Below are 23,518 nucleotides of genomic sequence, written 5' to 3' on the forward strand. Positions count from 1 at the left end.
TTATGGTGACTTCATGTTTACCTTTATGAGGAACTGCCAGACTGTTTTCAAATGCACTGCAGCATTTTACCTTCCCTTTAGCAGTTATAGTTGGTTTTTGTTTTTGTTTTGGGTCCAGGATCCACTCAAGGATCACATGTCACATTTAGTTATGTCCCTTTAGTCTCCTTTTATCCAGAACAGTCGTCAGTGTCTTTTGTGACATTGACCTGTTTGAAGAGTTCATGCCAGTGTTTTGCAAAACATCCTTCAACTTGGATTTGTCTGTCTCCTTATGATTGGATTCAGGTGAAACATTTCTGTCAGGAATTCTTCATCTGTGATGTATCATTGTATCAGGTGGTACTTGATACCAGTGTGTCCCGTTGTTGGTGATTTGAAGTTAGATAATTTAAGATGTTGTCTGCCAGCTTTTTCCCCTTTGTAATTAATAAGTAATTTCTGGGGTGATGTTTGAGACAGGGAATATCCTGTCCTCAACAGTTTTGCACCCATCGTTAGTGTTCATTGGTGATTCTTTGACTGAATCATTTATTACTAAGGTGGTTGTAAAAAAGTGATTTTCTATTTTATCTTCCTTCTACATTCTTGCCATTTTTCTGTGAAGATGTATAACACCCTTTTAAGAAGTTTCAGTGTAATTCTTTCATTCATTGTAATAACCGTCTCTGTTATTATTCATTTCAGTACTCAAATTCAGCCCAGATTTGGCTTCTGTGTCCTATTGACAGGCCTGTCAATCTTTGAACATTTCTTTACTTTCTGACACGCAAGATGCTTTCCATGCTGACCTTGTGTTTTCTTCACCCGAGTTCCCTCTGCTTACTTTCAGGTATGTTCTGTTCATATATGTATATTGCATTTTCCTTCTCTGCCTGTTTTATTTTTGCCTAAATGGTACTGTTTATTCCTGCTACACACTCATAGTTTGGAGATTGTTCTCTGCCTCATTTTTTTGCACTGTGTTTTGATTTACAAATACACCATAGTTTAACTAATCTCCTTTTGATGATTATTTAGTTTTAAATTTTTTGCTTTTACAAACACTGCGTTAATGTATAATCTTCTTTACCTGTCATTTTACATATTGTTGAATGTATTTGTAGGATAATTTCTAGAAGTGAAACGTAGTCGGCAAAGGGAGTGTGCGTTTCCAATTTCAATAGCTATTCCTCACTGAAAGAGATGATGCTGATGTACGTTCCTGTCTAGCTGTGATGAGGTTGCTGGTTCCTTCTCCCCTTTGCCAGCAGAATGCATTGTCAGACTTTTCATCTTTGCCAATTTGATAAGGGAAAAATTTCTTTGGTTTCACTTGCCTTTTTATGGTAATTAGTGGTGTTGAATTATCTTTCTTTTATTTAAAATTTATTTTTATCTTTTCATTTTTTGTGAACTATCTATTCATGTACCTTGCCCACTTACGTCCAGGTACTTTTGATAATGCCGTAATGTCATTAGTCCATCAGGCTGGCTTCCTCAGGAACAGCCTCTACTGACTCCAGTCTGAGCCGAACCTCTTCTGATTGCAGGTCCCAGCAATTCATTAAAACCAGCCAATGCAGAAAGGGGGATTTTCCAGAACCCAGGTGGACCTGGGCCTTACAAGGACTGCTTTGGGACCAAGGCGGTTGTCCTTTCTGTCACCCTGTTGGCTGTGCAGCTGTTTAATTCTCTGTTTCTGGGGACCAGCTTTCTCTGTTTCTTGTTGCACATGGTAGGAAATGGTTGTCCAGCCACTGGAAACCAGTCCCTAATTTAGGAGAGAGAATCACTGGGCTATTTTGGGTCAGGTGTCCCCCTACTGGGCCAGTCACCTGTTTAGCGCCAGGCCGTAGGGGCGGATGCAGAGAAGGATAACTGTCTTGTTCTCGGGTCTTAACTGACGGCTCCGAACCTTTTGCTATATTCTCAGAGGATTATTCCTTCTAAGCACTTTACTTTGAACCCTTGCCAGGTTGGTTTGTTTACTCATAGGAGCACCATCCTGCTTGTCAGTGCTGTCTGGATGAGGTGCTGTCAACAGAGGGACATTCACCCTCCTCACCTCCTCCAGGCCATGTGGTTAGTCTTTACAGCAGTGGTCTGGGCTCCCATACCCCTGGGGGTAGGAGAACTCCATGGGATACCCAGGCAAGGATAGTTTTGAGGGGATCAAGTTTTAGGTCCTCAGCTTTCATTACACCTACTAAAATTGAGCTGCCTGAGAACACACCTGCCTAAGGGGTCCCTTATAATCTTTTTCACTCTATGAAAGGAAGGCAAACACCTCACATGTGCTAGTCAGACCATGGTGTGTTGCCCTAGAGTGTAAAAACCATCTCTAGGGCGCAGTGGGGATAATCCCAAATATTGGTAATGTTGAGAATATGACTTTAATGACTAGGTAACAAATCCTTTTACAAGTTATAAGTTTTCTGAGTCTTTGCTTTTAACATAATTGAAGGAGGAACCAACTGAGTTGTCAGTTGATGATTAAAAATAATGTTGTTAATAGATCACTGCATGACTTCTGTTGTATAACTGAGGAGTTCAAAGAATTCAGAGATGTTGCTATTACAGTTTCCATTCCCATCTATTTGTGAAAACAAGGTTTCTCAGTGCTTACTATCTGTAAAAATAAAAAATAGGAATGGAATTGGTACTAAAATTGTCTTATTTTAAGAGTAAGCAAGATTCATCCGTGAACCAGCTTCCTCTCTCTAATTAGGATGCATTTCTAGTAAAATATTGCTCATATTTAATAATTAGCAATATTTGTATTCTTTCATTTTGATCAAATATGTACAAAGAATAATTGTAATTGGTCCAAAATAAAATATTTTTTAACATTAGAGCTTATGATCACAGGAAATTTAACCAAAATTTAAATTTTAGTATATTACAGTGTGATTTTTTTTTTTCTGCTTTTTCTCCCCAAATCCCCCCCTGTACATAGTTGTATATTTGTTTTAGTTGTGGGTCCTTCTAGTTGTGGCATGTGGGACGCCACCTCAGTATGGCCTGACAAGTGGTGCCATGTCTGCGCCCAGGATCCGAACTGGCGAAACCCTGGGCTACTGAAGTGGAGCGCGCAAACTTAACCACTCAGCCATGGGGTCGGCCCCTCCATTGTGATTAAGAAGAGACTTTCAAGCCTAAAAATATATCACATTATGGTAAAATTTGGGGGGTAAAATTCTAGGTGGAGGAGTGAAATAGAAAGATAAGTTCAGGGGCTGGCCCGGTGGTGCAGTGGTTAAGTGCACACATTCTGCTTCAGTGGCCCGGGGTTCGCCAGTTCGGATCCCGGGTGCAGACATGGCACCGCTTGGCAAGCCATGCTGTGGGAGGCGTCCCATGTATAAAGTAGAGGAAGATGGGCCCGAATGTTAGCTCAGGGCCAGTCTTCTTCAGCAAAAAGAGGAGGATTGAAGGCAGATGTTAGCTCAGGGCTAATCTTCCTCAAAAAAAAAGTTCAGGAGGAAATTTCTGACTGTTAAATAGACATTTGTATTTTTAATTAGATGAAGTTAGTTGTCTAGTTGCAATGGTATTTACATTCTACTGGATATATTTATAAGAGTGATGTAACAGTTGAAGCTAATATTTACAGGCCACCAGAAACTACACTCTTTGCAAGTATTTAAACTTACGGGGAAAAATTTTAGATGTTCAGCTTATGTATGCAAAAGGGTACACATAGATTTTCAAAATTCTTTTAGCGTACACAAGAGTAGGAAAAGTTGGAAATGGCTATCTGTTAACTGGCCAGATTTCTTTGATTTATGTACTTTTCCTCCCCTTTATGTGTGTGACTCTGGCCAGGCTCCCTGGGCTTGTCTGAGGTTAAGGTGTCTAATCCCCAAGTCCTCTTTTGGACTTTTCTTGGAAGCTGTCAGAAACCTCTCACTTTCTGGCCCATTAATCTTCAATAGCTAGAGGTTACACCAGGGGCAATAATGATTGATTGCTTAGTAATTCTGATACTAACTGGTCCCATTGATTCAACACATTTATTTGACATTTTGTACATATCCTGGATTGGATCACTCTTTAATCTAGCACCAAAGACTGCCCAGGTTGGGTTGGTTGAGAAGCGGGTCCTGTCCTTCATGTTCCTCTTGTCAGGTTCATTGGCCATCATCCTTGGATGTCCAGGGCCTCCTTTGATCGACGTTCATCAAGGAGTTCCACCAATTCTCTGTTTCTTCCAGATATTTAATTAGTGTGCAAAAGCACACACTATTAGCTGCCAGGGACCCAGAGATGAATCAGATACCTTTGCCTTTGTAGGCAAGCACTGTGATTGTATTTAAGGAAATTCCTTGAAAATTTTTAGGTCCTTTTCAGGGTGTATCTCAACCTCTTAGAGCTGGTAAACCATATAGCCAAGAAACTTTGTTGTTATGGAGGAATTCCACTGTTATCTCTCCCCTGTTCTGATCTGGGAGCTCCGTGGGACTGGTGGGGTTTGATTGCTTAAGATAGGCTGGCCCTGGGTGGGTATGGTTGGGGGGAAGCCTGGTTGCAGCTACTGTTCTGGAAAATTTGTTGCACCGTGGCTGTAGCTGGTTGACCCTCAGTTGTGATGGCAGCATCAGCCTCCCCTTGCTCTCATTACACGAATAGAGCAACTGGGGTGAGTGGCTCAGCCACCTCCCAAGGTAGGACAGGAGTGGGATGGGTCATTTGCGGTCTCTGCTGTCTTCAGCTATCACTTGCATAAGCTTTAGTCAGGAATTCTGAGCTTGGTGTGGCTTCAGGGTGCACAGGGTGCTGTGCTGCCGCAGGAGCTGTTGGGGTGGGCGGATTGAGACCAGATGATGCTTGCTCAGGGTCCAGTGTCTGTTAGAGCCGATTTCCAAGGGAGCTGCTACAAAATGCTAATGCAAACTGGGCAAGCACAGTGGCTGGGAATAGCATTCTTTAGATAATATTTTTATCCTCAAGTTCTGACACAGTTCTCCTGGGACATGATGCATTCCTTGCCCTAACCTTGTCCATGACACTGAGCTTTGTCATGGTCACATGGCTGTACCTCAGGGCTGAAGCACAGGCCCTTCACACTGTCCAGCAAATGTGCTAGCCAGATTGGAATCTTTGCCAGCTCCAAATACCACATTCTGATGGAAATTGGCTGAAGCTGCCCTAGGCTGTCAGAAACGGTGGGGTTGCCTCCCAGTCAGCAGAGAAAAAGGGCCTTGGTATGACTCCAAAGCACAACTGACAAAATTAGGGACCTGGGTTTTCAAAAGCAGAAAAGGACAGGTTGAGACTGCAGGCCAGTACCGGGCGCCTGGGTCAAGTGCTAGGAAGTTGACTTGGAAGGAGGGGGTTTCCTGAGGGCACCTAGCCACAGGAAGGCCACACCAGGGCTCCTCATGCATTTCAGCACTCCGAAGGGGAGAGAGAGAAGTGGGAAGAGGGCAGGGAGGAAAGAGGCGCTTGGGCAGGGGTCTCCTGGCCCCTGGGCTCACTTCAGGGTCTGGCTGTACCAGGCTGACGCTTATGTTGTTGAGAGAGTGGAGCCTGACCCCGGGATTGTGGAAAAGCCGAGGAACGAGGCACCTTGGTTGCTCAGCTCAGCCCGAGCCCCTCTCCTCAGGGAGGCCCTGGCACAGGTTATAGAAGTGCCTTGCCTCCAGAGAGGGTGGGGGAAAGATGTAGGATGTTCCAGAATTGGTTAATACCTGTCAGGCTTCTAGCCACCTTCCCCTCCCCCACAACTCTCCTGCTTAGGCCATGAAACCTCCACGTTAGACAGCAGATTCATATGAAAATTGAGTTGCAGCTGGTTGAGTTGATGTCAACTTCAAAGTTCAGAGGTATTTAAAACCATTGCGAGACTAAACCTGCTCCCAGGAAATTATTCTGACCGAATAGTTAAAGAGAATAAAGGTTAGATTGTATTTCTGGCTAAGTCTGTGTTGCAATCGGCATCTCCAAAACATGAATTCCATTAACCTTTCATGAACCAACATTAAATTGCTTTCAATTAGTTGTCATTCTAATTAGAGTCACACAGAACAGCCTTTGTTTATACTTGATGTCTGTTCCCTTTTCTCCTCTGGAATTTTGTCCTTGAAGAAACAGTCATTTGGAAAATTGGAAAACTTGATGTGCCTGCCCATTCCTCCCTTAGTCGGGAGCCGTAGAGTGTCAGAAAGAATTGCACCAGGGGAAGCAGGCGCGGCTGCAGCAGGAGGTCTGGGGTAAGTGAGCACTGCTGCGGGGGGTTGAGGTGTATAATTTGCAAAAACGTGTCCTGTGGCCGTGGGAAATCAGCAATAGTTTAGGTAACCCACCCAGCTCAGGGCAGCTTGGGCAGGCCTCCAGGACCTCTTGGGGAGGTGAGGTGAGGCAGGGTCTTCCCAGGAGGGCCTTGTGGGTCGGGAGGGCCTGTGCTGCCCTTCGCAGTACGTGACCTAGCTCTGCCTGAGCCATTATGCCTTGAGTGTAGGTGGCCCTGCTCCTGCCAATCAGACCTCATCTGGGCCTGTCTGCAGCCTCAGTGTCCTGCTAGAGCCAGCGGTCCCAGGCTCCTGTCTAGTGGCCACAGCAGGAGGAGCCAGGGAGGATGATGGGATCCACCACTGTTCCCTGCTCCAGGACTTACCTATACTTTGTCACCCAGCATATTTTTTCTGTTTATTTCCCTGAGTGATTGTGGATGTGATGTGTTATAGCCAGGAAAGAATCTCTAAGCTAACCCGGGATTCCTCAAGGCGGACCATTCTGGGCTTCCAGTACTCAGGAGGCAGGGCGGGGAGATCTGCTTTCTTCAGCTCCTGGTGGGCAGAGGTCAGAGGTGCTGACTGTACCCTTACTTGTGTACCCTGGGGATGTGAATGTGTGGTGAGGACACTTGCTGGTCTTTGCAGAGCTCCATGCTGTGCTCTGGGCATAGAAGAGCCTCACTGTGGTCTGGGATCTGGGCCCGATGCCGTTAAAAACAGAAGGGGCGGCCTGCCTCCACTTGCCAAGACAGTTGTGCTTCAGGAGCAAGAGCAGCTCAGGCCTGGAGTTTCCTAGTGCTGCTAGCCGACATGGCCACTTCTGAGCTGGCTCTTGAAGTCTTGTTGGCTCTTCTCTTTCCTGATTCCCCAGCTCGCTGGGCTGTCTCTGGTCCCCACAAGTTTTACATTCTTCTCTTAAGGGCCATCAAGTGCCCTGTTATCCTTTCCCACAGTGCTTTTCCATGAGCAGATCTGGGGTTACCTGAGGATAGGCACCCTGTGTCCCTGTCATACTGGGGAGTTGCCCCATCTTCACCATCAGTAATCCAGTAACAGCACAGACCATTCATTCTGTAGGCGCTGTGTGCCAGATTCTGTGTGGGGCAGTAGAGACCAGAGAGAGGTGACACTGTCCCTAGCCTCTGGAGCTCACAGAATGATAAGCACAACCAAAGTACAACAGAACTGTCCAGAGTCAGGGCCGGTGCCCAGGAAAGCGAGGGGAGGAGTGGCCGAGATGTGCTCAGAGGGGGCACTGTTTAAATTGCATAGTGTGTGCTTAGGTGGTTTCCAGGAATATACAGTGGGGAGGGACATTTGGCCTGAGGGATGAGTGCATGCTGATGTGTGAAAGCATCCTGGATGTACATGAGAGGAGGTGGGAAGAGAGAAATGGCAGAACCTATGACTTGAAAGGGAGGCTCAGGACCAGCTCACAAGGAACCTTCCTGGGGCTGGGCCAAAGAGAGCTTGGACTCTACTCAGTAAGCAATAAGTGTGTGGTGTCTGTGTGTGTCATGGCCACAGAATAATCCAGTGTTCTTTTTGTTCTTTGGAACCCATGGTGCCAATATGGAGGACAGATTGGAGAGGGACAAGACTCGAGGCATTTGCATAGTTAAGTGTTAAGAGAGTTCAGCTGAGAGATAACGAGGGCCTGGGGAGCAGTGGCAGTGGGCCCAGAGGGAAAGGAATGAATCCCAGGATGTTAAGAAGGCAGAATGAGCACAGTGTGACAGTTGGTTGGACATCGGAGGTAAGGGTGAGGAAGGCTTTCGGGTGCTCCCAGGATGACTCAGCTTGGCTTCTGGGTGAGTGGAGGTGCAAGACTCGGGGTAAACAGGGCAGGGCATGTTTTGTTGGAAAAAATGGATTGCTTGTGAGACCTCTAGGCAAAGAATTCCGGTAGACACTTGGGTCTGGAGATGAGGCAAGGAGTCTGGACTGGAGATAACAATTGCAGAGTTAGCAGAATACAGGGGCAGTGGCAGCCGTAGGCATCTGTTCCATTGTTAGGGAGTGTGTGTAAGAGTGAGGAAACAGGATGGGGGAAACAAATATTTCTGGAGTGGGTGGAGAGGAAGAGAGCCTGTTACGACTCACAGGGGTAAAGGACAGAAGGAACTCACACATAATGTTGTGCAAAGGAAGCCAGACACAAAAGAACATGCTGTATGTTTCAGTTTATATAAAAGTCAAAACCAGGCAAAACTAATCTGGGTGATTGAGGTCAGAATAGAGGTTCCCCTTGTCAGGGAGTCCTCACGGGAGGAGCTGTAGGCAGACTGCTGAGTGCTGGAAAGGTTCCAGATCTCCATGGGGTGGGTGTGTTCATATGGATACACACACACGGGTACACTGAAGTTTGTACATGTTACTGTAAGTTACACCTAAAAAAAATCTTAAAAAGGAAGGAAGATGGAGTGAAGGGAGGAAAAATAATTTTCCTTCCACTCTTCTGAGTTCTTGGCTGAGACCTGTAATAAAAGACTGATTAACCAGAGAAAAACAAGTGGAAGTTTAATAACATGTATCCTTCATGTGTACAGGGGAGATACCCAGGGGAAAATGAGTCACTCCCTGAGGTACCTTAGAATTCAGGCTTAAATACTATCTTAATAGAGGAAGGGGAGGGAGAGTAAATGATTTTTCGGGAAGATTAATGGGCCCTTGGAGGAATAGATGGGAGGTCTGATAGTTTGCAACCAGGTCTGTCTGGGTGTGGTGTGGACTTTCAGTCTCCTCCTGTGGGAAGAGTCAGTCTTCCCTGGTTGATGAAACTCCCCAGGAGGAGATTTGTGACAGCTGAGTTCCTTTTGGAGGCTCCATCTTTAGGCAGATAAAGGGAGTTCAGACGGCCTGCCCCGGCATTGGCTGTTTTTTAAGTGCCTACTGCTCAAAATAATCAATATACCAAAGTCGCATATTTTGGGGTGCCATATTCTGCTACAGGAAGGAAGGGAAGGGAAGGAGAAGGGAATGGAGGGGAGGGCAGAAGGGAAGGAAGGAAGCTGGAGCCAGTGGTGTCAGGAGAGCATGGGGTTTTCACGAAAGAGGATGATGACCAGTGTCACTCACACCCAGAGGTTAGGCACTGGGCTGACTCCGTGGAGTGGCATGGATATATGGGCTGTGTCCTTTCACTGGTGTGTGTCCCTAGCGCTGTTGAATGCATGGCATAGAACAGACCCTAATATTGAATCAGATTAGGGGAGGAGCGAAGGTCCTAGGTCAAGGGCATACCTGAGAAATCTCCCATGCCTTGTCCATAGCTCCCAGCAGGGCAAATGGCCACATCTTTGGTTTCCTTAGCGCCATCCCAGACAAATCCCTATGTTTAAGTTCAATAACGTTTAATAAAAAATGTTATTAACTACTATAATTTAATTTAAAAGAACTTCCTTCTATTTTAATGTGAGGGTTTCCCATAGAAACCACTTCAGCTTTGGCGCCTGTGAATGGCAGGTTTATTAAGGGAGCCATCTGCAGGCTTCCCTAGCTTTCCTAACAGTCTGTCACACTGCTCATTGCTTCCAGTGCAAACACTGCTTTTTGTGATGGAGGCCCCAGCCAGTCATCTGGAGGAGACTGCCTTTCCTGCTCTCTGTTGCAGGGACTGCTCATCTCTTTCTTTTGTGCTCCTTGAATGCTGGGCCTTCACAAAGCAGGGGCAGGCAGAGCCCGTGAGCTCAGCAGATGTCTCTCCCTGTGGATCAGATGCGCTTGGTGGGCAAGGCCCTTAATCTCTTTTTCAGATGAAGACCAGGGAGATGGGGTCTTGGGGCAGCACAGATAGTACCTAAACTTACCAAAACCCACGATGAAAATGCTTTTTTCATCGCAGCCCCTAGTTTTTCATGTCAAATTCCTCACTTGCCCCTAAGGAAGGGCTGACCCATCATCAAGTGGGAAAGGGGTTGGTGCTCCAGAGTCCTGTGAGGGCTTGAGTCCTAACACATTCTTCTGAGAGAGAGGGGACTCTTGGCTCAGCTCAGAATTAATTCATCTTCTAAATGGAAATGTCGAAGCCTGGCAAACATTCCTGTTAATGATTCTGGTGATGAGATATTCATGGGCAGCAAACAGTAGGCCTCACGAAAATGAATTTTGCCGATGAAGCTGGGGGCCTGTCCCTCTCAAGGGAGAAAGCCTGGTCACCTAATCTCAGTTCTGCAGCAGTTTCAGAAGGGCCCTGCTAAAGAGTGGAATTCTTCTTTTCCTTGTTGTTTTATTAATTCTGAATAGGGGAAGGTGGTTCAGCCCAAGCGCCTGAGGGAAGGCAGCAGCAGGGTGGCTTCAGCACAGGTTTCCAAGAAAGGGAGTGAGTACCATAATATACAAAGAACTCACACTGCTTAACAACAAAAAAACAAACAACCCGATCAAAAAATGGGCAGAGGACATTTCTCAAAAGAAGATATGAATATGGCCAATAGACACATGAAAAGATGTTCATCATCGCTAATCATCAGGGAAATAAATGCAAATCAAAACTACACTAAGATATCACCTTACACCCGTTAGATTGGCAAAAACATCCAAAACCAAGAGCGACAAATGTTGGAGAGGTTGTGGAGAAAGAGGAACCCTCATACACTGTTGGTGGGAATGCAAACTGGTACAGCCACTATGGAAAACAGTATGGAGATTTCTCAAAAAGTTAAAAATAGAAATACCCTATGACCCAGCCATCCCATTACTGGGTATCTATCCTAAGAACCTGAAATCAGAAATCTCAAGAGTCTGTTGCACCCCTATGTTCATCGCAGCATTATTTACAATAGCCAAGACATGGAACCAGCCTACATGCCCAGAAACTGATGATTGGATAAAGAAGATGTGGTATATATACACAATGGAATACTACTCAGCCATAAAAAAAGACAAAATTGGCCCATTCACAACAACGTGGATGGACCTCGAGGGTATTATGTTAAGCAAAATAAGCCAGTCAGAGAAAGACGAACTCTATATGACTCCACTCATAGGTGGAAGTTAGTATATTGATAAGGAGATCTGATTGGTGGTTACCAGGGAAAAGGGGGGGTGGGGGGAGGGCACAAAGGGGGAAGTGGTGTACCCACAACATGACTAACAAAAATGTACAACTGAAATCTCACAAGGTTGTAATCTATCATAACATTTATAAAAAAAAAAAAAAGAAAGGGAGTGAGTACCAGTGACTCTCAAATCAGAAGCGAAGCTGGTGAGAAGCGAGTAGGAGGACGGGGGGGGTTACAGAATGCCCCACAAAATGGGGAGGACACGGAAGGCTATCTCCTTTTGTGGGCGGTGATACACCAGCTGCCCCTCATCACAAGGATGTGCCAGCAGGTGAATTCTCAGTGCTCCCAGGTGGTCTCTTACCCCTGCTATCCCAGATGCTGAACTTTCCAGCCACACCTCGGACAGCACCCCTCCCTCGCCTGGGGTCCTTTGTTCCCACACTGGAGCCAGGACTTCTCCCATAGACTCGCGTGGGAGCAGAGTGTGGGTGGAACAGCATCAGCACCGCAGAGCGCGCTGCGTTCCACCATCAGAAGTGTTTTGTTTGACCTGTAGGTGCATATCTCGAGTGCACACGGACAGAAATTGTATTAAAGTTTTGTTGTATTAAGGTCCATTTTCTTTTCCACATTTCCTTCCAAAGCATAAAGGGAAGACAAAATTTCTATATCATCATTATTTTTAAATTTATTGAGGTCACACTGGTTTATAGCATTATCTACATTTCAGGTGTACATTATATTTCTACTTCTGTATAGACTGCATTGTGTTCACCACCAAAAGTCTAGTTGCCATCTGTTGCTACACCTGTGCCCCTTTACCCCTTTCACCCTCCCCCCACCCTTTCCCCTCTGGTAACCATCAACCTGTTGTCTGTATGTGTGTGTGTTTGCATGTTTATCTTCCACGTATGAATGAAGTCATAGGGTAATTGTCTTTGCCCAACTTATTTTGCTTAGCATAATGCCCTCAAGGTCCGACCATGTTGTCGCAGATGGCATGATTTTGTCTTTTTTAAGGCTAAGTAGTATTCCACCGTATATATATATACCACAGCTTCTTTATCCATTCATCTGTTGATGGGCACTTGAGTTGTCATTATTTTGTAAACATTTTAAAATATAAACTCATATAGGAAGTTTCAAAAATAGTATATAGAGTTCTATGAACCCTTCTCTTAGCTTCTCCCAATGGTAAGATCTTCTATAATATGTAATAGTAAGACCAGGAAATTGACATTGATACCATACAGTAATCCAGACCACAGACCTTATTCAATTTCCCCCAGTTTTGCATGCATTTATGTGTGTGCTTGTGTAGTTCTCTGCAGTTTAATCCCATGTATAGATTCACAAAACCAATCACAGCCAAGATGCAGACTGTTCATCACCACAGAGGAACCCCACTGTGCTACCCTTTTATAGTGACATCCTGTCCTCTCTGTACCTGTCCCCTGGCAATCACTGATCTGTTCTCTCTAGTTTTGTTATTTCAAGAATGTTATATAAATGGAAATATACAGTTGGTAAATGGAATTTCAAGATTGACTTTTTTAACTACATAAAATGCCCTTGAGCTCCACCCAAGTTTGCACGTATCAGTGGTTGGTTCCTTTTTATTTTTATTTATTTTTTTTGAGGAAGATTAGCCCTGAGCTAACTGCTGCCAATCCTCCTCTTTTTGCTGAGGAAGACTGGCCCTGAGCTAACATCCGTGCCCATCTTTCTCTACTTTATACGTGGGACGCCTACCACAGCATGGCTTGCCAAGGGCGCCATGTCCGCACCTGGGATCCCAACTGGCAAACCCCGGGCCGCCGAAGTGGAACGTGTGCACTTAACCGCTGCACCACCGGCCGGCCCCTGTTCCTTTTTATTAAGTAGTATTCCATTGTATTTTCTACATCAGTATTTTTTGGGGGGTGAAGATTGGCCCCAAACTAACATCTGTGCCCATCTTCCTCTATTTTTGGTATGTGGGACGCTGCCACAGCATGGTGTGACAAGCAGTGTGTAGCTTTGCACCCAGGATCCAAACCCATGAACCCCGGGCTGTCGAAGTGGAGTGTGCGAACTTACCACTACACCACTGGGCTAGCCCTTACATCCATATTTTTTCAATATCAAAATTTAATCTTTTTATGTATCTATTATAGAATTTGAGCAATGGATAGGTGGTTTCAATAGGTTACCAATCCAAGATTCCTTTGTAGGAGTATTTACTTTTCACATTTCAAATCATACACTATTTATAGCATGTAGTTAAAATTTTCTACTTTTGAGAGAACCTGACTTTATGCCAATTTTAAAAGGAATAAGGCTTGTCTTAAAAAGCTTCTGTATGGCAATCCACTAACTGGGAGAAAATATTTGCAAATCATATATCTGACAAGGGGTTAATTTCAAAAATACATAAAGCACTCATATGACTCAACAACAAAAAAATGAACCACCTGATCAAAAAATGGGCATTCAAGAATGAAACGGGATGACCAGGTATGAGGGCTTTACTTTTATTAGAAAGTTATTTTCCCTCCCTGAGGCCATTTCACCAAGCACCGTGTCTGCAATTCCTTTAGTGAGATATGGTGAAAGTAATTTCCGCTAGCAGGTGAAATCTGCCTCGGGAGCGAATTCTGCGTAATCCCACTGAGATGTGTAGTCATCGGCACCAAGTTATGGATATTCATCTCTGTCAGTGGATGGCTCCTTAGGAAACTCTATTTTCAGGACTACGTGTTTACATTGCTGAGACAGAGGAGATGCAAGATCAAAGAGCCCTGTGGCTGAGCATGGAGTTGGCAGAACCTCCAGGCTTGCCATGGGAAGTGTGGGATGGGGAATGAGGACAAAGTGGCAAAAGCACTTGGCCACTGACAGAAGTTTCTCGGTGAAATGGAAATTACCCAAAGGTTGGAAAATAAGGGAGCAGCATCTCCAAGCAAATAAGTTTAAGTTGTGCATTAGGGACTGAAGACACGCGTGCCTGACCAGGGCTAAAGAAGGCAGGAAGAGCAGGCAGTTGCTGGCAGGAGGTGCCACAGTATGGTCAAAGAGCCTGGAAGCTCCTCTGCCCCATGCTTCGGTTGTAGGGATGGCAAGAGAGGGGGCTTGTGTATGAGAAGTGTCCCTTCAACTTTGTGACACTGTTCAGAGTGCAATGCCTAATCACTTTCTGTAGTTTTTCCTTATGTCGTAGATCCCTCCTACCAGTTTAACCCAGGGGCCGGCCCCGTGGCTGGGTGGTTAATTTCGTGCACTCCGCTTCGGCGGCCCAGGGTTTCACCACTTCAGATCCTGGGCACGGACATGGCACCGCTCATCAGGCCCTGCTGAGACGGTGTCCCACATGCCACAACTAGAAGGACCCACCACTAAAAATAAACAACTATGTACCGGGGGGCTTAGGGGAGAAAAAGGAAAAATAAAAAATCTTTAAAAAAACAAACCAGTTTAACCCATTTCATTCTTTCTTTTTACAGTCATGCTCCACATGACGTTTTGGTCAACGACAGTATACACAACAGTGGTCCCATAAGATTGATTAGTACCATATAGCCTAGGTGTGTTAATAGGCCACACAATCTAGGTTTGTGTGAGTACACTTTATGATGTTCGAACAATGATGAAATTGCCTGATGATGTATTTCTGAGAACATATGCCCATCGTTAAGTGACACACGGCTGAGTTGACAATTACTAAATTACCGTTCTACAGCAAACAGCTGCAGTGCACTAGCAGTAGAGCCTGGTGGCTAGCCACAGGGACTGTGGAGGCAGGAGGACCTGGCTTCAAATCTCGGCTCAGCCACTTGCTACTAGTGTAACCTGGCTTCTCTGGTCCTCAAGTTTCTTCGTCTGTAAAATGGAGATAATTGAATTTAGGATTGTTGGAAGGATTGAATGAATGAATACATGTGAAGCACTGAAATGTTAGCTATTATCATTGAATATTTAGTCATATGGACGTGCCACATTTTAACCATTAAGCACTTAAGGTCTTTTTTGTTTTTGCCCATTTCTTTATGTTTCTGTCCTTTGACATACAGAAGTGGTACCCTGAAGTTTTTCTGCAAGATTTCTGGATTAGTAAATTCTAAAAAAAATTTAAAAAAAAAAGCATTCAATTCAGTCACCCATGGATACAAAAATGAAAAAGGCTGACATTTCCAGAGGAAACAATGCAGCTTTCTTTTTTCCATTTGGGATTCTCTTTCTATTCCTTTGGCTGGGAAGTTTGTCTTCTTTCTGTCAGAGCATTTAAGGTTGTTGTAGGGATCATTAATGAGGGTAGAGTAGAAAATCAGGTTTCCTTTGGAAAAGGGGAGCCAATTAGCACAAAAGGTCTGACATTATCTGAGCCCCTGGGAGGAGAGCAGGAGCTACCCCTTTACAAAGGGTTGCGTCTGTTTTTGGGGAAAAATGCCCGGAGACCTTTCTGTGGTCCTTGACAACTCCAGTCCCGGTGTCAAAGACAAAGGCGGCTTCTCCAGTAGGGCCTGGTTTCTGTGATGGTGACACAGACATGCAGCATCGCTGCAGGCGGTGAGCTCACTCATCCTGGACTGAGGATGAGACTGACACAGGCCCTCTTCTATTTCTGTTGCCTTTCCAAAATCTCTGAATCTTTACCCTTATCCTTTCCTTCTTCCTCCATTTGTAAATGTCTTTCTCCCAGTGTAAGTGGAAGAAAGGCAAGCTTTGAAGTTATAAAACAGGAAGTCCTGGCATGGCCCTTATCCGGGTTAATGAACATGGGCTAGATGCTAAGTCTTCCCAACCCATCTCCTCGCCTACAGGTGACGCCCATCACTACCTGAGAGCCAGGTGTTTGCAGCTTGCTTGGCCACACAGGTGCTCCTCCAGTGGCAGGTCATCTTGATACAAGTCCTACAGATCTGCTCTTCAGTCTGTCTGCTTTGCCCTAGAAATATGTTCTTGTCCTTACTCTTCATTGCAGATCTAACTTGGAGCTGGAAACCTGGTTCCTTCTAGAAGTTACAGAAATACCTCAGGGTGTCCAAGATCTAATTCATCTTTATTTTCCCATAAACAAGCTCCTTTTGTGCATCTCCTTTTTTATCAATAAGAAAAAAAATCACATTGTTTAGTGGGTTTGTTCTCGTACCCATCAGCTTTTTGTCTCAGAATTGGTGAAACAGGAATTCCTACCCCAGGACAGCCTTTCTCAGGTCGGTACATGTGAGTGGCTGTGCACATATATTCATAGTCACCAAAGATGAATAAAGTATTAGTGAAAAGCCCATAATTTCAACAGTGGTAAAACTGAGGAATGTATGGAATCTTCAAACTAATTTTTCATAAAGAAAAATTTGTAGCAGCCAATTTATGGTTGTGGTTACAGAGGATCTGTGTCACTAAGCAACACGGGACAGATGGAGAAAGCAGGGAATGTAGTGTCCTGCTGAGTTCAAGGACTGCATGGAGCCAACCCCAGGGAGGCAGCAGCAGGCAGTGGAGTCGGGTCAGGCAGGTAACCAGGATCATCAGGATTGTCCAACGTTAAACATTAGAGAAAGTGTAGATGTGAAATAAATTACAATGAAGCTATTCCCTTATTAAATGGAAGCATAAATAAGCAGTAATTTCCTGTAACATTACGAGTTCATTACTACCAGAATGGTTGTATCCATAGCAGCAGCAGCGGTCAACTGATAAATGAGTTCTTCTGAATTGTCGTGTCTTCTGGTAATTGGAGAGTCATGGAAACTGGCAGTATAAATGAAGAAAGACTTAAGACACATTTAGAGAAACAAATGAAACATTTTGATTATTTTATTTTTTAATCTTCAAAATTTTCTGCCATGAGACAGGAATGCATGATAGAAATGGCTCAACATTCACATGAAACACTTGGATTCATTTTCATTCACAAGTTTTTCTAAAAACACCTACAATTTCATAATCCCACCCACTTCCAACAATTATCACAGATTTAATTGACTGTTAAACAGTAGTTGCCAGCAATAGAGCACTGGAACGCTTTCTGCATATTAGTAGTGTCTTTTGAAACTACCACCCAAGAGTATCACGATTATAAATCACTGTACACAGCAACCCCAAAGGTAACTGATGTCCCAAAATAAACTCCCTGCTTCTTAGGGAGAGCTGTATCCCTCACTTAAAGAAATGCTTTTTTTTTCCTCCTAGAACTACTTTTCATCTCATAGTATTTTTCTTGCAGGGAGTAGCACATGCTGACCTGATGATTTAACCACCACTGCTAATAGGCAGATACATATGCCTGATGCTTACTGATGCTCTCTGCTAATTATGTACAGAACACACTGAAAAAAGATGGGTTGCTTGGAATCTCTCTCTCTTCTTTTGAAGAGAACTATTTTGAGGTTTTTTTTTTTGAACAGTTGTAAACAAAAGGAAAGAGATATACATGGACATATATCTATACACATAGAGATTATACACTGAGTATTTTCAATGTGGCGCGTATCTTCTTATATAGAGATACACACAAACACAGAGTAAGGGTCTGCACTCACCTCTTCACACATACCCACACCCTTACATACAGCATGTGAGTATAAACGTTGTGGGTGTCCTAGGGAGTTCACTGGAGTTTGTCTATTACCAAATGATGATGAAATACCTGATTTGTATTACTCCTGAGAAGATACTAGAAGGGAATGACAGTTCTGATGCACTCTGGAATGGCACAATCACGTAAACACTTGCATACTTAAGACTTCTGAACTCATCCAAAGTTTCTAAACATCTAACCAAAAAAAAGGATATCAAAACAATGCAGCAAGTTAAAAAATAAATCAGAAAGTTTTTTTTATAATCAAAGTATAAACAAACATATAGGAAATGCATATTTGTCAGTAATTATTTTTAAAGTAGGAAACATGTACTTAAGAAAAACATAGTCATCTGATAAAACTTAAAAAAACAACTATCCAATGCATAATACATGCATTGCCCAAAATAGCAGAGGATAGCCACATTAGAATTGCAAGGCTTATAGCAACTCCACCAGAGAAAAATTACCATATATAGCAAGTCTATTAAGTATGCAATTTATAAAAAATTACTGTGACTGTTATTCACACTTCTGTAAAAAAGAATTTGCAATTTGCTGAGTATCTTATCCCTCAATAGAATTAATCCGTATAAAAATTACAACTAAACCACTGAATTTCAAGCACCAATTCAATCATTTAAACTAACTGTATTTATATTTCTCCTATTATTGAGGGAACAAATAATGATGAAGGCTAAGCTAAAATTAGCCAAGTAATTATTACAGTCTAGTTTTATAGGCATGCGGTTTTTTTCCTTCCATTCACTTGAATGCCAAACATTAGAAAATGTTTAGGCCAGTAAAGGAATCCTTGCAGGAATCCATTATTTCTGAGTATCAATGGTTTAATATACATTAAAAGCTCTTTAACAAACCACTGCTTTCTTAGTTCTAAGATAGAACAGATTTGCACAAAAAAATTACGGGACTGTTCCTCACCCTGACTTAGGAAAGGCAGCACCTAGACAGTAAACTAACAAGCACACCTGGACAGCTATCGGTAGTGTGAGAAACGGCACTGGTATTCAAGAAGGCAACACCATTGCTCATGGCAATACTGAAGTTTTTCTTAACTAAAAAATTTCCACTAGACATTTGGGATGGGAGGGTATCTCAGTAAGAGAGCTAGCTTTTTTTTTTTTTTCTGATTTCTTTTTCTGCCTCAGGAAAAACAAAGTAGCACAGTCTGAGCCAGTAGATGAGTAACAGTGTTTGTGGTGCCTCTCGTTGTTCCTGAAGAAAATATGTTCAGATAACAAGGGGTTTATCGTAAATCTATACAACTGCCGCTTTTGTTCCAGTATTTACACCATACCACTTACACACACAGTAATTTCTGAGACATAATTAATGCTTCAGTCTTTTCCTACTATTAAGTTTGGTTAATTTTCAACACACACCAAACTGAACCTTTAGGCCAGCTGCATTTGAGACGGAAGATAAGACTACTGAAGAAAACAAATCATGTGGAAACCAAAATCTTGATCAATAGTCATTCTCCATCACTTCCCGGCCTGTTATCTGAACTCTATCACAAGATCACATGCAGTTGAAAGAGAAAAGATCGTCGCACTGAAGGCCTGGTGTTAGGATAGGGGTGCAGGATCTTGCTGGTCCTCGGTAACAGCAGCTTCACTCTGCTCCTCGCTTATCGCATTGGCTGGCTCTTCGTAAACAGGCTCACCAAGGTCTTCGCTGCCCCCTTCACTCTGCTCCTCGCTGTGGTCCTCACTGGGCTCCACAGTCTGTTCCAGGCTATTCTCCAGAAGCGTGGGAGAATTGCTTATTCTACTTTCTTCTTCAGCTGTCTCATTTAAGGGCTGGGAAGGAGGCAGTGTGGGAGTCTCAGACGGCATGACACTTTCACGGGAAGAGATGGGGGCTTTGGTTAGAGTAGTATCTGCTGCAATCTCATTCTGAGGCAAAGATAACTTTTCCACAAGTTTCCACTGGATGATGCTCATGTCTTTTCCACCAGTTGAAATCAGGTGACTGTCACTGTGAGTAAAACTCACATTGGTGACATGGCTGCTGTGGGCACTGTACTTGTGACTGGGAGCCTATATGAAATATATAAATCAGACAGGAAAATTACTCATTCTTTTCAGCAGTGCAGTGCATCAGCTTCTGAACAGGTAATTCGAATCAAAGCCACAAGTCATCAAATCTGAGGAATAAAGTTAGCAGTAATTTCCTTTTAATACATAGCTATTTATATGGGAGAAACAAAACAGAATAATGGGACAACTATACTTTCAGAATTAATTTTTTTAAAAGGTAACAAAGTCTGTCTCTTCTGGATGTCAGGTTGGTATACTTGTCAGACTTTAGTAAGTATTCTACTGAGATGGTTAGGGGAGAATTTACTAGGTTGGCAGGATTATAGGTGATTTAGGAAACAGTTCCATGAGTTTTATAATGTTGATCATACATGTAACAAATAAAATATTTCAATGTTTAAGAGAAATTTAAAACTGCCAAAAATCAAAATGAAAAACAATTGGACAATAAATAAAAATGTAATAAAACATCACCAGCTGCCTTCTGTAACTGTCTTCTCCTTAACCTTAATGAGGAAGGAGAAGACAAGTAATGCCTGCCAGGACACGTACAGACGGCCCTCTTTTCCCTCAGTGCATCGCAGGATCCCGGAGAATAACTAGTAACCTCATAAATATTTTCTCGCCACTGACACAAAATTATCCCTAAACAAAAAGCCTGACAACACTAGTCTGTATTAAATTGATTTTACCTTTGCTTTAGAGCAGGGATACTGAAACAGATGGACTTTGCAAAAGTCATCAGCAACAGCTATCACCTTTCTGTTGTGGGATCGCACCAGAGCATTGATATCTGTCCCATCGGATCCTTCCGGCCAGACACCTTTGATATGGACACACAGGGGTGCAGGAAAGTTAGCCTGAAGAACATCTCTGACGATCCATAGGTTTACTTGATTTTAGAATCTTAGTAATTTTCGTCTGTGTTCAAACTCTTAGTTGCGAACATTTCCCTTACAAATTTCTTAGTGGCTCAACACTTTATCCAAATGATGAAATTTTATCCAAAATCTAATAATAAAAGTAAATCAAAATAGCCTCAAAATGGAAAATTTAAAGATTCAAAGTACTCACTAGTAACCAGCAGGTGGTGCTAATAAATCATTTTAGTTTTAGCTTGACTCACCTCAACAATAAGCTCTTCAATTTTAAAGGTTCTGGTTGGAGGGGAAGTTCTCAGTCACTTGTACAGCAAGGTGCAGAAAGCAAGCCCTAGCACTAATTCTTCCAAGTGGACTCTAGGTAAGCTATGTAAAACTTATACTTTTTTTTTTACTGCCCCCTTTCAGGTAGGCACTTCAAAGAAAACCTTATAGAGATTGTTTCTTGATGGAAATGCATAGGCCATCCACTAATCTACCATGCTGTCCCACAGAATTTTCCTGGAACTATTATCTATGTCCAAAGGTAAAACATAGCAAATTTAATTATTCTGAATCATTATGAGGTACTGGTGATCATGGTCAGTATAATTAGCAAAAACCTCTATTAGGCTAGACTACAATTATGGAATATATAAGGGTGGAGATGCTGATCTCCTATGGTTTAATACTACTGTAGAGAACAAATATGTTTTTGGTAAATTTGCTAAAACAAGCTGAAAGATTTCTTAATCGACATCTCTTAATGAATTCTGTTTCATTAAAATAACTAAGTTACAAGTACCTATAATGGATTTTTTTTCTTTTTTCTGAGGAAGATTGGCCCTGAGCTAACATCTGTGCCAATCTTCCTCTATTTTGTATTTGGGTCGCTGTCATAACATGGCCACCGATGAGTGGTGTAGGTCTGTGCCTGGGAACCAAACCTAGGCCACTGAAGCGGAGCACCCCAGGGCTGGCCCTGGATTATTTTTCTAATGCACATAGCATAAAGAAATGTTCGGGGGCTGGCCCCGTGGCCGAGTGGTTATAGTTCCGTGTGCTCCGCTTCAGTGGCACAGGGTTTGTAGGTTTGGACCCCAAGTATGGACCTATTCCACTTATCAGCTATGCTGTGGAGGCATCCCACATACAAAGTAAAGGAAGACTGTCACAGATGTTAGCTCAGGGCTAATCTTCCTCAAGCAAAAAAAGGGGAGGATTGGCAACAGATGTTAGCTCAGGGTGAATCTTCTTCATAAAAAAGGAGAAGTGTTCAGATCTATGATCAGGCTGGAGTAGAGTCTGACTTTCAGAAGGCAGAGATATATAAGGGAAGGGACTAATATTTTGGGTATTGCTTTAGGTATTCATGCTACATCCATATCCAGGATTGTAATCACAGTCATGTGCCGCATAATGATATTTTGGTCAACAACGGACCACATATATATGATGGCGGTCCCATAAGGTTAGTACCATATAGCCTAGGTGTGTTGTAGGCTATACCATCTAGGTTTGGGTAAGCACACACTGTGATGTTTGCACGACAACATCGCCTAAAGATGCATTTCTTAGAATATATCCTGCTGTTAATCAATGCATGACTATACTGAGTATAACATCTCTTTCTAATTCCTTGCAGACAAGGCTGAATTATTTTAACTTTTCCATTTATCTTCTAACCTTTTTGGAAGGATACCTACAGATTGGGAAAGACAGAAAACTGTCACTGAGGACAGATTTCTAGATATGTCCAAAACATCAGATTAGGAATGATCGCCAAATTTTATCTTTAAATAATGTCTACTAAAAATGCTTTTATATGTCAGCAAATGGTGCTGGGACAACTGGACACCCCCATGTAAAAGAACAACAACTACTGACAAGGATGTGGAGAAACTGAACTCTGCTGGTGGGAATGTAAATGGTACAGCCACTTCGGAAAACAGTCTGGCAGTTCTTCAAAAGGTTAAACACAGAGTTACCATTTGACCCTGCAATTCCACTTCTAGGTATATACCCAAGAGAAATGAAAACATGTCTACACAAAAACCTATGTGATTGTTCATAGCAGCATTATTTATAATAGTTGAAATGTGGAAATAACCCAAGTGTCCATCAACTGATGATAAACAAAATGTGGTATATCCATACAATGAAATATTATTCAGCCATAAATGAAGTACTGATACATTCTACAATATGGAATAACCATGAAAACACTATGCGAAAGGAAAGAAGCCAGTATCAATGGATCACATGTTGTATGATTCCATTTATATGAACTATCCAGAATAGGCAAATTGTTAGAGAGAGAAAGATTAGTGGTTGCTGGGGGGTGGCAGAAGGGACGGGTGGGGCATGACTGCTAATAGGCAGAGGGTTTCTTTTTTGGGGTGATGAAAATGTTCTAATTCTAAAGTTAGTGACTACGGCTGCACAACTCTGAATATGCTAAAACCTCTGTATTGTACACTGTATTATTATTTTAATTTATTCATATTTTTTGTTGTTGTTGAGGAAGATTGTCCCTGAGCTAACATCTGTACCAATCTTCCTCTATTTTGTATGTGGGACACCACCACAGCACGGCTTGATGAGTGGTGTGTAGGTCAGCGCCTGGGATATGAACTCAGAAACCCCAGGCCACCAAAGCAGAGTGTGCGAACTTAACCACTATGCCACTGGGCCGGCCCCTGAATTGTACACTTTCAATAGGTGAATTATATGGTATGTAAATAATATCTCAATAAAGCTATTTTTAAAATGCCTTTATAAATTTAAAAGCTTCAGTTTTCACTTGGAGAAA

The 23,518-nt window shown here is 43.0% G+C and overlaps 1 protein-coding gene and 1 long non-coding RNA gene across 5 annotated transcripts in view; one reads left to right on the forward strand and one right to left on the reverse strand.

Moving 5' to 3' along the window:
• The first annotated feature begins 687 nt into the window (after positions 1 to 687).
• On the forward strand, positions 688 to 23,479 carry LOC139045538 (uncharacterized). Its single transcript, XR_011504077.1, has 4 exons — positions 688 to 832; positions 6,070 to 6,194; positions 21,136 to 21,253; positions 22,352 to 23,479. It is a non-coding gene; the product is annotated as an uncharacterized lncRNA (long non-coding RNA).
• The window catches only part of EML4 (EMAP like 4), a 157,018-nt gene continuing 150,502 nt past the window's right edge, over positions 17,003 to 23,518 (reverse strand). For all 4 annotated transcript variants that reach the window (XM_070512181.1, XM_070512180.1, XM_070512178.1 and 1 more), the window contains 2 exons: positions 20,539 to 20,669; positions 17,003 to 19,846 (listed from right to left, as the gene is read on the reverse strand). In XM_070512181.1, the coding sequence (XP_070368282.1) occupies positions 19,373 to 19,846; positions 20,539 to 20,669 (605 nt within the window). In that variant the 3' untranslated portion in view covers positions 17,003 to 19,372. The remainder of the gene's footprint in view (positions 19,847 to 20,538; positions 20,670 to 23,518) is intronic.

The sequence above is a fragment of the Equus asinus genome, chromosome 6 (genome assembly GCF_041296235.1).
Source record: "Equus asinus isolate D_3611 breed Donkey chromosome 6, EquAss-T2T_v2, whole genome shotgun sequence".
In the NCBI taxonomy this organism is placed as follows: domain Eukaryota; kingdom Metazoa; phylum Chordata; class Mammalia; order Perissodactyla; family Equidae; genus Equus; species Equus asinus.